General features: G+C 35.2%; 1 protein-coding gene across 2 annotated transcripts in view; it reads left to right on the top strand.

Annotated features, from left to right (window-relative positions):
- The window catches only part of GSTCD (glutathione S-transferase C-terminal domain containing), a 130,950-nt gene that overhangs the window by 18,736 nt on the left and 99,980 nt on the right, over nt 1-12,234 (top strand). For both annotated transcript variants that reach the window (XM_006930933.4, XM_045056036.1), the window contains 2 exons: nt 1,029-1,280; nt 6,577-6,670. In XM_006930933.4, coding sequence (XP_006930995.2) covers nt 1,029-1,280; nt 6,577-6,670 — 346 coding nt within the window. The remainder of the gene's footprint in view (nt 1-1,028; nt 1,281-6,576; nt 6,671-12,234) is intronic.

Genomic DNA, 12,234 nt, shown 5'->3' with positions numbered 1-12,234 from the left:
TCCTTGCCATCATTTGCTTTTGTCAGGGTTTTGCCTCTTCCCCATTCTAGTAGGTGTGCAGTGGTGTCTCCTTGTTTTAATTTGCAATTCTTTAATGGTATAAATGATGTACGTTTTTTCATGTACTTGTTTGCCATCTCTGTAACTTCTTTGCCATATATATAACTGCCAATTACATGACTCTCATACTTTCACCAGAGATATTTGAATGGCAAACAAGCACATGGTGCTCAACATCATCAAATCATAGGGAAATGCAAATTAAAATCACAATGAGATACTGCCGCACATCCACTAGAATAGTGAAAATAAAAGAGACTGACAATACCAATCATTGGCAAGATTTGGAGAAATCAGGACCTCCATGCATTGCTAGTGAGGATATAAAATGGCACAGCCATCAGGGAGAAGTGTTAGGCAGTTTCGTGGAAACTTAAGCATAGTTTCCATATAACCTAGCAACGTGGCTCCTAGTATCTACTCCTAAGAAATGAAAAACATTCCCATACAAACACTGGTGCATGAGTTTGTATAGCAACATTATTTATAATTACCAAAAACTGGAAACAATGCAATGTCTATCAACTGGTAAATGGATGAACAAAATATATTATTCCACACAATGACTACTCTTATAATAAGAAGAAACAAACTACTAGTAAATGCAACTACATACATGAACCTCAAAAAATTAATGCTAAGTGAAAAAAGACACGTTTTCTGGTTCTACTTATATGAAATACTAGAAAAGGCAAATTATAGACATGGAAAGGAGATCAGTGGTCGCTTACAACTAACTGGGGAAGCAGAGATTGACTACAGGTGGTCATAATGGAAATTTCTGGTGTGATATAAGCGCTCTAATCCTGGATTGTGGTGATAGTTGCCCAACTGTATAAATTTACTAAAACTCATTGTTTGAGCTGTATGCTTAAAATGTGCGAATTTTATGGTATGTAAAGTTACCTCAATATGGCTGTTAAACACAAAAAATATAGAATAGTGTGTTTTGTTCTTTGTCTGCCTAGGCAATTATCTGCAAGAAACTTTCTGAAAAGCTGATAGAATTTCCACTGCTGGCTGCTTGGTACCAAAGGATTCAGGAAGTGCCCAGAGTAAAAACAGCAGCTTCTCAGTGTGGGATCCAATTTCTCCACTTACCAGAGTTGCTGACCACCTTGAAGGAACAAGATGCAAACTTAAGTGAGGTCCCAGGTGTGGAGGAGCAAAATGATGCTTCATTTTTAAGAGGACCAAGACCCACTATGACCAAGTTAATGGTACTTAAAATGTTTTCATTAACATTTTCTTTGAAAAATTCCATGTGATAATGTTGCTGAGCATTCTACCCTAGATTATAATCATTTATTGACATTACTTTTGTTTTAAATTTTATTTGTAGTTGTTTTACATCACTCTTGACCAGTTAATATTTCCATGTCTTTTGCATGTAAGTGGGGTATAGTAAATTGAAGATTTTTAATAGTATGTGTCTTTGGAGCCAAGTAAGTCAGAATATATATTTTTTAAAAATATTTTTCTCAGGGTGCCTGGGTGGCTCAGTCGGTTGAGTGTCCGACTCTGACTCAGGTCATGATCTCGCAGTCTGGTCTGTGAGTTCGAGCCCCATTTCAGGCTCTGCTGACAGCTTAGAGCCTGGAGTCTGCTTCAGAGTCTGTGTCTCCCTCTCTCTCTGCCCTTCCTCCTCTTGCACTCTGTCTCTTCTCAAAAATAAATAAACATTAAAAAATATTTTTTAATAAAAAAAGTATTTTTCTCGAAACTTGTTTTTTTATATTCAAGACATTGACCAAGGTCATATCACATCTGGTCAAATGTATTGTTTTAACCTGGTGTTTTTCTGTTGCAAGGATTTGGCCTCAGTTTTTAAATTTTGACATGGTAGTTTGAAGTTAAAGAATATGAGAATGACTATATCAATTTACTTTCTAAGATTTTTGCCTACATTTAAGTTTTTAGTTCTTTGCATTTTGTTTTTACTTTTTACTTTAATAACTTTTTTAACGTTTATTTATGTATTTTGAGAGAGAGTGAGTGAGCACAAGTAGGGGAGGGGCAGGAGAGAGGGAGAGAGAGAGAAAGAGAATCCCTGGCAGGCTCTGCACTGTCAGCACAAAGCCCAACACATAGCCCCATCTCACAGACTGTGAGATCACAGCCTGAGCTGAAATCAATAGCCAGGTGCTCAACTGACTGAGCCACCCAGGGACCCCTGTTTTAAAGCCTTTTGATAGAATGACACATATGATCTATATTTCTCTCTTTGAAGCAAAATTTGTTTCTAATAATATTAATTGTACAAGTTCTCCCCAATAGACTTTCTTTTCTCTGTCATTCTAAACAATTTACAAAAATGTTTTGCCTTTGACTTCAGCTATTTGAAGATTTATTTGAATAGAGGAAAAATCAGGAAGTAATTTGAGATGTTCATCTGAGTTGTACTGGAAAAATAGTCATATTTCCCCACTTGGGTTAGGAAGCATTTGAATTCTATCATTAATAGAGTTTGCTCAATTAGAAAAGAACAGGATTGGGGCGCCTGGGTGGCGCAGTTGGTTAAGCGTCCGACTTCAGCCAGGTCACGATCTCGCGGTCCGTGAGTTCGAGCCCCGCGTCGGGCTCTGGGCTGATGGCTCAGAGCCTGGAGCCTGTTTCCGATTCTGTGTCTCCCTCTCTCTCTGCCCCTCCCCCGTTCATGCTCTGTCTCTCTCTGTCCCAAAAATAAATAAACGTTGAAAAAAAAAAAATTAAAAAAAAAAAAAAAAAAAAAAAGAAAAGAACAGGATTGTATTAGTGACCCCAGCCCCTTACCTTCTCAGTTTTGTTAGCTTCATGATGAAACAATGAAAAAGATTATTTAGTTGATTTTAGAAGATATCAAGGCATGTCCAAAGTTTGATGTGTCTTGATCAGGTGGCAGTACCATGTCGGGATCTCAGGTTCACCTCCTGAGTTTCTTTAAATGATCAGCAGGAGAGTAACTTGCTTTGTATTAAAATACTAATATTTAGGGCACCTGGGTGACTCAGTCGGTTAAGTGTCTGACTTCAGCTCAGGTCATGATCTCCAGTTCATGAGTTTGAGCCCCATATCAGGCTCACTGCTGTCAGCGTGGAGCCCAATTCACACCCTCTGTCTCCCTCTCTCTCTGCCCCTCCCGTGCTTGCACTCTTCCTCTCTCTCTCAAAAATAAATAAACATTAAAAAAAATTTTAATAAAATTAAGCAAATAAAATACAAATTTTTAAAGTTTCAACAAACCAAAAGTCTGCTTTTATTTGTTTTTTATTTTTTATTTTTTATTTGTTTATTTTTTTTGAGAGAGAGAGAGAGACAGGGTGCGAGCAGGGAAGGTGCAGAGAAAGAGAGAGACACAGAATCCAAAGCAGTCTGCAGGCTCTGAGCCGTCAGCATAGAGCAAACCAGAGGCTCCAACCCACAGACTGTGAGATCATGACCTGAGCTGAAGTCAGAAGCTCAATCGACTGAGCCACCCAGGCGCCCCCAAAAATCTGCTTGTAATTCATAGTTACACAGAGTCTTAAATGAAAAATTGGTGATTCAGATTTTTCTACCTATGCTTTTCTAGCAATAAAATGACATTAGGAAAAACATTTGTATTTTATATATCTTAAAAATATTTAAACAGTGAGAAATGAAGAACAAATTTAAATTCAGGAAAAGTTAACAAGCAATTGTAAAAATAAGCTGTCTTATAATAACATAAAAAATATAAAGGAATCCTGACTTTTTAATTTACAGAGAATGTGTTAGTTCAGGTCCCCTGAGCAGACTCCAAGATGGGGTTAAATGTGGAAGAGATCTACTGAGGGAAATCTGTGAGGTAAAGTGGGGAAGGAGACAGAGGAGGCTGGGAGAGCCTTCAGTCTGGGATGCAGGTTTGACCCTTGTACATGAGTCAGGAAAGGAAGGAAGACTGGGTTAGAGAAGTTTTAGAGTTTAGTGGAGGTCTGAGAAAGTTTTGGCAAGCCAAAACTTTGGGAATCCTTGAGCCCAAATCATCTGTCTGAGAGTTCCATGTTTCTCAGGAATAGGCCTAACATAGTATCTTAACCAGTCTCACTCATTGGCTTGGGAGCAGCCCATGGGAAGACTACTATGGACCAGGTAAGTTGAATTCTAGTCCTAGCTTTGTAACTAAGCTAACATTCCGATCTTCAGTATGTTATTTAACCTAAGGGCCTTAATTTCTCCATTTATAAATTAGGAGAGTGTAGTAGCTATTCTATAGGATTCTTTCTGATTTCAAATCTTATGGTTATATAAAAAATGATTGGGACATTACATCAACAATTTAAAAACAATGGCTGGGGGCTCAGTTGGTTGAGGTCTGACTCTTGATTTTGGCTCAGATTGTGATCCCAGGATCGTGGGATCAAGTCCTGCATAAGACTCCTCACTGAGCGTAGAGCCTGCTTAAGATTCTTTCTCCCTGTCTCTCTCCCTCTCTCCCTCTCCCCGTCACCCCTACTCTTATGTTCTCTTTCTCTCTCTAAAATAAAAATTACAAATTTAAAAAAGAAAGTCCAAACCTGAAAATAAGTTAAAATTTCTATTTTCATTTAATTCTAACTTGGTAGTATGTATTAGATACAATAAATATTCCTTTTTAGCAGGACATAGTATTTGCTACTTACTAGTGAATTATTGACATACATTTTGAAAAATAGTAAATATTATATCAAAATAATATATGAATGTATTAATTTTATTTATATAGTAACTTTTAATTTTTGTGTAGTCACAGTATTTTGTGCCAGTTACATGAGGACAAATGAAATTGGTGCCAAGTGGTAGTATAAAATAGTGAAGTATTTCTTAGGAACACTCACATCTCACTTTTCCCTCTTCTTTTTTCTTTGGTATACTCTTACCTACAAAATTTCCCTTATTCTCCAAAGGTTTGAAATTTATTTATTCTGTTAGTCCAAAAAATGTATATATTTAGTCATTGTTTTGAATGTGGGATATATGAAAAACAAATTGGACTGCCTTCATGGGCCTTATATTCTGAGAAGGAAGGTAAATAAGGAAAAAAACACAATTTAACGTGTGAACACATTAGGTAATGATAAGTGCTATAAAAAGATAATGTGGGGTAAGGGGGTGGAGGTTATGTGGGTTGGGGTCCTTTGTAGATGGAGTGGTCAGAAAGGCTTATCTGACAAGGTAAAGACGTTGAGCAAATGACCTGAATGAATTGAAGATTTGGAAGAAGTGTTCTAGGCAGAGGGTCCAGCTACTGAACAGACCCTGAGCAAATCTATAGAGACAGAAGGTAGATTAGTAGTTACCTAGGTCAAGGAGCTGGGGGGCAGGGGGAGGGGACAGGATAGAAAGTATCTACTAATAGATATGGAATTTCTTGTTGAGATGATGAAAAATTTCTAAAATTAGTATTGACTGTGAATATTATAAAAAGTATTGAATTGTATGTTATAAATGTAATGGTATATAAATGATATCTCATATAGTATTTTTGAAAAGACTCTAAGGTAAGGTTAAATTTGGTGAAATGAGGGATAACAAGTTCAGTATGGCTAGGCTAAAATAAGGGATATAGAATAGAGGTAGATGATGTCAGAGAGATGTGTTTATTTTTCTGGGAGCAGATAAGTTCTCTAGGCCTCTAGATCTAAAGATATATCTCTATCTCAAATAAGAATCTTTATACTATTTCCTTTGGGACCAGAATTCATCTGGTTTTCATAATGGAAAGTAATCTCATGAACTAATTGATTCAAACTAGTGATAGATTCTCAGAAATTTTTCTTTTGAATATAATATTTCTGAAGATAAAAATACCTGAACCATGGATATCTATCCTGTGGGCCACATACCCAGAATGTGATTGCAAGGGGTCTAGGAGTCCGTATGTATGCCATGTAACTATCAGCAGATCAAATAAGTAAATGCATAACTTTTAACTTCCTCCTCAGGGGAAAGAGCCTGAGAAGTTTGTTGTATACTGGAAAGTGGTCCTCATTTTTGAAAATGTTGGGAACCATTTGGTTACAACAGAGGAATCTTTTTTTTTAGAGCATTATAAGCACTTGTAAAAGACTGGTATGGATGATGTTTTGGGGTATTATGTTGAAGTGGGTGCTTTTTGTCATGTAAATGTAACTCCTAGGTGGCAGCGACTTTCATATATGTGAAGACAACAGGTCTTGATGGACATATGCAGAATCAGTTTTTTATTATCTCTGTGTGGAGCGTTTTTGATAAAATTTTTATCCTCAGGTAACTTTTCTTTTTGACACCTAATTTATTTCTAGGTAGCTTATTCTATGTAGTTTTAGGTAATAATTTAAAAATAGCATTTTTTGTTATCTTAGTATAAAAAATAGGAAAGTGTGCTCTCAAAAAACAACATCATATTTTTTATGTAACTAAATATTTTGAGGAACACTTAATGGTTGTTAATATTTATGTTTCTTCTTGTTAGTGTAGAAAATAGAAATTTGATCTTCTAAAACACAACAGAATTTTATTAATTCATTAATTCAGAAAGAGTCTATTTCCTATTTCTAGGAAAAAGGCATTGAAGTGATGTTTTCTCCCCACCCTTGCCCTACTTGGACCCTTGATTGGAATAGTCTTCCTGCAGCAGTGAGCCCAAAGGAAGGTGAGTTGGTTTTTCTTCTCTCCTTTAAGTTTTAATCATAATCTAGATGGTCTTTTCAGATCCATCTTCCAATTCTCTAATTTCCTTTTTGGTTTTGTCTAATATTTTGATTATACTATCCATTGAGTTTTCTTTTTTTTTCTTCTAATTCTTTTTTTTAAGTACTTATTTTAATTACAATTAGTTAACATACAGTATTATTCTAGTTTCAGGTTTGCAATATGGTAATTCAATGCTTCCTTCATCACCCTATGCTCATCAGGACAAGTGCACTCCTTAATCCCCATCATGTGTTTAACATATGCCCCCACTTCCCTCCCCTCTGGTAATCATCAGTTCTCTATAATTAAGAGTCTGTTTGTTTTTTGTTTTTTTTTAATGTTTATTTATTTTGAGAGGTTGAGAGAGAGAGAGTGTGTGTGTGTACAAGCAGGGGAGGGGCAGAGAGAGAGTGTCCCAAGCAAGCTCCATGCTATTGGCACAGAGCCCCATGTGGGGCTCGAACTCATGAACTGTGAGATCATGACCTGAGCCAAAATCAAGAGTCAAACACTTAACCAACTGAGCCACTCAGGCACCCCAAGAGTTTGTTTCTTCTTTTGTCTCTCTCTCTCTTATTTTTTTCCCTTTCCTTGTCTGTTTTGTTTCTTAAATTCCACATCTGAGTAAAGTTTTCATTTTATTTATATTATAAAAATTTCACATATATACATTGTTCAGATTCAACATTTCTAACATTTCCTACATTTGCTTTATCTATTCCTTTCTCTTTCTTTGCTGAAGTATTTTGAAGGAAATTCCAGGTAACATGCCCTACATACATCTAAGAAATACTGACATCTTAAATAATCACCATGTTCTTATCATACCTAATAAAAATTATCAAGAATTCCTTGATCCTTTCATAACCAGTCCATAATCATTTTCCCCTAATTGTTTAAAGTATTGTTGGAAAAAATATTTTTATAGTTAGGGTTTTACTTAAATAATTATATTTTTCATTGCTAGAAATTATATTTGGGTTGTTATAAAAACTTTTTCTTGCTCGTGTTTTAATTTCCTCTTTTCATAATTTTTTAAGCATAGTTATTTTATATTCTGTATTTGTTATTTCTAATATTCGATGTCCATTTAGATCTAATTTTGTTTGTTTTTTCTGTTGACTTCACTCCTGGTGTTTTATTTCCCTAATAGTTTTGTAATCTTATATTGTGAATTCATTTTGGGAAGTTAAATCTGTGGGAATCTTGTGGGGCCTGGGTTAAGAGTAAATTTCCACACAAAGGGGGCGCCTGGGTGGCTCAGTTGGTTAAGCTTCTGACTTCAGCTCAGGTAGTGATCCCATGGTTCATAGGTTCGAGCCCCACGTCAGACTCTGTGCTGACAGCTCAGCTTCGGATTCTGTGTCTCCTTCTCTCCCTGCCCCTCCCCTGCTTGAGTTCTGTCTGTCTGTCTCTCTGTCTCTCTCTCTCTCTGTCTCTCTCAAAAATAAACATTTAAAAAATTTTTTTCCACATTTCTTTGGAATTTGTTGCTGATGTCAGACAACTCATGATACTAGAACTTAAGGCCAGTTAACATTAGTTTTTAAGCATGAGATTCCTTTAACCTTTTCATTTGGAGCTGAGGTTTAAACAGACAAGTTACCTTTTATCATCTCCCTTTGCTATTAAATACGATTTTTTTTAATGCACCTTTTCATAGGGAATGTAGCTTTTCAAGGTTTCTGCCTTCATGTAGTGATATTAGTTCCCACTTTCCACAATATTAGGGATCCAGGACCACCCTCTCTTCTTTGTCTTGCTATTAAAGCTTAAATCCCTATTAGCAAATACCCCTCCCAGCAGCTGTAATGTCTGTTCAAGATTATTACACTGCTTTTTAGTTCCTTTCCTCCTTGTTAACGCCCTGTGTATTTCCCTTTATTCTCAGAAATCCATTTAGACAGGCAAAGGATGATTGTTGAGTTTTACATACCATTTTAGGTGTTTTTAGGTGAGAGAATTTTTTTATACCTCATTGTTCTATTTCTTTAATTGTCCACTTATGTTTTAGTTTTAGACTAAGCCAAATAGAACTTTTGATTTCCAAATGCTCTTTGAAATTGTTTGTCTGCCTTTTTCATATTCTTTTCTTCTGTGATGCTTCCTAAATATCGCCTATATCTCACTAATCAATTCTATTCTGTCAGTCAAGGAGATAAGTTAGGATTTTCCAGGATAGAATAAGATTTTGTTGGGCATTAAGAACTCTGGCTCGAAGATGTTTTATAGAAATTAAGTTCATTTTTTGTTCTTTGTTAAATATATGAAAAATAGTCACTAATGAATTTGTTAATGGTTTAGTTTTAAATATTTTCTGAAATTCTGAAAATTTTAAATGTTTGTTTTTATTGACCTTGGATTGTTTCATGTACTCTGGTTACAGTATAGATTTTGAACAGGCTAAAACTGTAGTAAATGAAAATCAGATTTTCACGAATATTTATATTTACTAAGAAATGAATACAGAGATTTCTAAGTGCCACATGCTTTGCTTTACCCATAATTAATTTACTATAAAGCCAAAATATTATTTTCAGTTATTAATTGAGCAATCAATTATACCTGCTACCAACTCAGAGATCTAGCATTAAGCATTCAAGTCTGGTTGTTTTACTGGTTGGAACTGCATATCTAACAGAGTTCATGGAATATATTACTCATTATATCCCTTTAATTGGATCACCTAGTTTTCATAAATATTATGACAAACAAGGAGCTGTAACAGCAGAGCTACGTGATTTATTTACATTTCATTCACTGTTTCTTAAAAGCTTTATATAGTTTGTGTTAAAGTAAGGCAGAAATGTTGCACTGTAGATTTTCTGTTTTCAGTTCTGGCAATTTCCATATTGCATGGTAATAGGATCATTGTGAAATGAAATTATTATATATATGGGTGTGGAGGTCACTGTGAAAGTGTTCTCATGATTTGTGGTCTGGTATTTTTAGAAGAGATTGAATTGTAATAAGATTTTATTAGTACTAGGTTCATTTGGATGTCACAAAGGCCGACTCCTTATGTGGAATCCGCTGAATTACATCAAGATTATGGTACATATTATAAGAATCATTCTCTTCACTAACAAAGGCTATATTAATAATTATATAGCCTATATAATTATTATATAGCCTATATTAATAATTATATAGCCTATATAATAATTATATAGCCTATATTAATAATTATATAGCCTATATAGTTAATAATTATATAGCCTAATAATCATGATGGAGTCTAATTTGTTTCTTAAGCCTGTCTAATCTCTCAACCTCTGTTCTTACCCATTTCTCTCCCCACATCTTACATACCATTCCCTGAACTTTTCAGTTTCCCTTATATGACCTGTATCTATTGTCTCCATGCCTTCACTTTTGTTTTTCCTTCAGTCTTAAATATTCTTCTTCCCACTTCGCATCCTATTGAAATTATACTTATTTTTTAAAGATCAACTCAAATGCTGCTTCCTCCATTAAGCCTTTTGCATGGGCTATGGAGTCAGCCTGTCTGAGTTTCATACCTGTACTTCTAACTAACTGGATAATCTATGGCCAGATTTTCAACTTCTCTGTGCTTCAATTGCCTCATCTGCAGAATGGGGATAAAATAGTATTTACCTTAATGAGATTGTTGGTACATTTAATGAATGAATATATAAAGCACTTAGTACAATATATTAGACAGAATTAGTCACTCCCTCTCAACATTCCTTAGTACTTTCTTATGCTTCATTTTTGGTACATATAGTATGCTTCTCTTACACTCTATTTATATGCATGTTTTCCTTCTCTAATAGACTGTGAGCTCTTTGAATATAGGATGACTACTCAATATTTTTTTATTAATTTCAATTGAGACTACAGATCCGTTTTTGTTAACTTCCCAAATTCCTGCTTAAACCAGGCGACTTTGAATCCTTTTGTCTCATTGTCTCTTAAAGGGCTAAAATAATTGAGATTATTTAGTTTGAAGGAACGAGAACTGAGATTTAATTTATACCATCATTATTACCATTGTCATTATTATTATAACTACTACTGCTATTATTATTATATTTTACAGACTGTTTGGAAATCAGTTGTAGATTACACTACTTTTCTTCTAAAAACTTAACTATCTGCTTTAAGAACAAAGACATTTTCTTAGTCCTTTTCTCATAGCCATAGCACAATTATCGAAACAGGATATATAATTCAGTACATGCTATTATCTAATCCAAAGTCCAGTTGGTTGTAGTATGTGTAATTGATATGTCACTTTAAGCACCCAGGCGCCCCATCAGTTTAGTTCCTTTAATGTGAAGTAGTTTCCTAGCCTTTCTTTATCTTTCAACATGGACTGTTTTGAAGAGTTCAGGCCAGTTTTTTTGTAGAACATTTCTCAAATTTGATTTGTCTAGGTTCCTCATGCTTAGATTCAGGTTCTGCATTTTGGCAGGAACACCACAGGAGTGAAGTGGTGGCCTTCTCAGTGCATCATAACAGAAAGCACATTACATCAGTGTGGGCCCAGCGATGGTAACTTTAATCACTTGGTTAAGGTGGTATCTTCCAGTTATCTCTACTGTCATGTTACCATTTTGCTCTATTGAATTAATAAGTAGTTTGTGGGGAGATGTTTGAGACTATATAATGTCTTGTTTTTAAAATTTCATTCACTAGTTTACATTCATTTGATGCTTTTCCTGTGACAGTTACAAAATGGTGCTTTTTCAGCTTTATCGTCCTTCTGTATGTATTAGTTGCCACCCAACTGTAAGAACATTTTCCCATCTATCTATCATCTATGTATCTATTATCAGTATCGACTCAGGAATTCTTTTATTAAATAAGTTGTAACCCATCATGGTTGGTCTTTGGAGAGAGTTGGATCCAAGGTGGAGAAAGGAAGGACTAAATAACCTTTGCCCCTATCAGTGATTCTTAACCAGGTTCTTACCAACCCCAGGGGACATGGCAAATAGCATGACTTGTTGTTTTGTCAGATGGTCAGGGATGCTTAAACTTCACCATTTCAAAGAATTGTCTCACCCTTATGCTACAGTATAAGTAGTGCTCTCCTTGGGGGAATCTAAAACATACAAGCTTGTTTTAGGGCCTCTAGGCAAGGTATATAGAAGCTTCATTGTCCTAAGCCATTGCTTTTCAAACTAGGACATCCATCAAAATCATTTAGAAGGCTTATTAAAACAGACTGCTGGCAACTAACCCTGAGTTTCTCATACAGTTCTCAGATGGGGCCATATAATTTGCATTTCTAAGAAGTATCCAACTAATGCTGCTTCTGCTGCTCTGGGGCCCACACTGTGAAGTAATTACTATAGATAACTGAAATAGTACATGCATTAGCTGCTTTGATTTCAACTTTTGCCACCAAAATAAGATGAACAACGAGGTCAAAGCTGTCTAAATTTTTTCTTTACAAACTAAAAAATTAATTTTCTGTTTTTAGCATGCATTACATCAAATATAAGAGTTGGTACAAACCTCTGAACTATTTGGTAGCTATGAAAAGTTCTACTT

The sequence above is a fragment of the Felis catus genome, chromosome B1 (genome assembly GCF_018350175.1).
Source record: "Felis catus isolate Fca126 chromosome B1, F.catus_Fca126_mat1.0, whole genome shotgun sequence".
In the NCBI taxonomy this organism is placed as follows: Eukaryota; Metazoa; Chordata; class Mammalia; order Carnivora; family Felidae; genus Felis; species Felis catus.
Note: the sequence above shows the minus strand (reverse complement) of the source record. Positions and strands in the feature narration are given on the sequence as shown.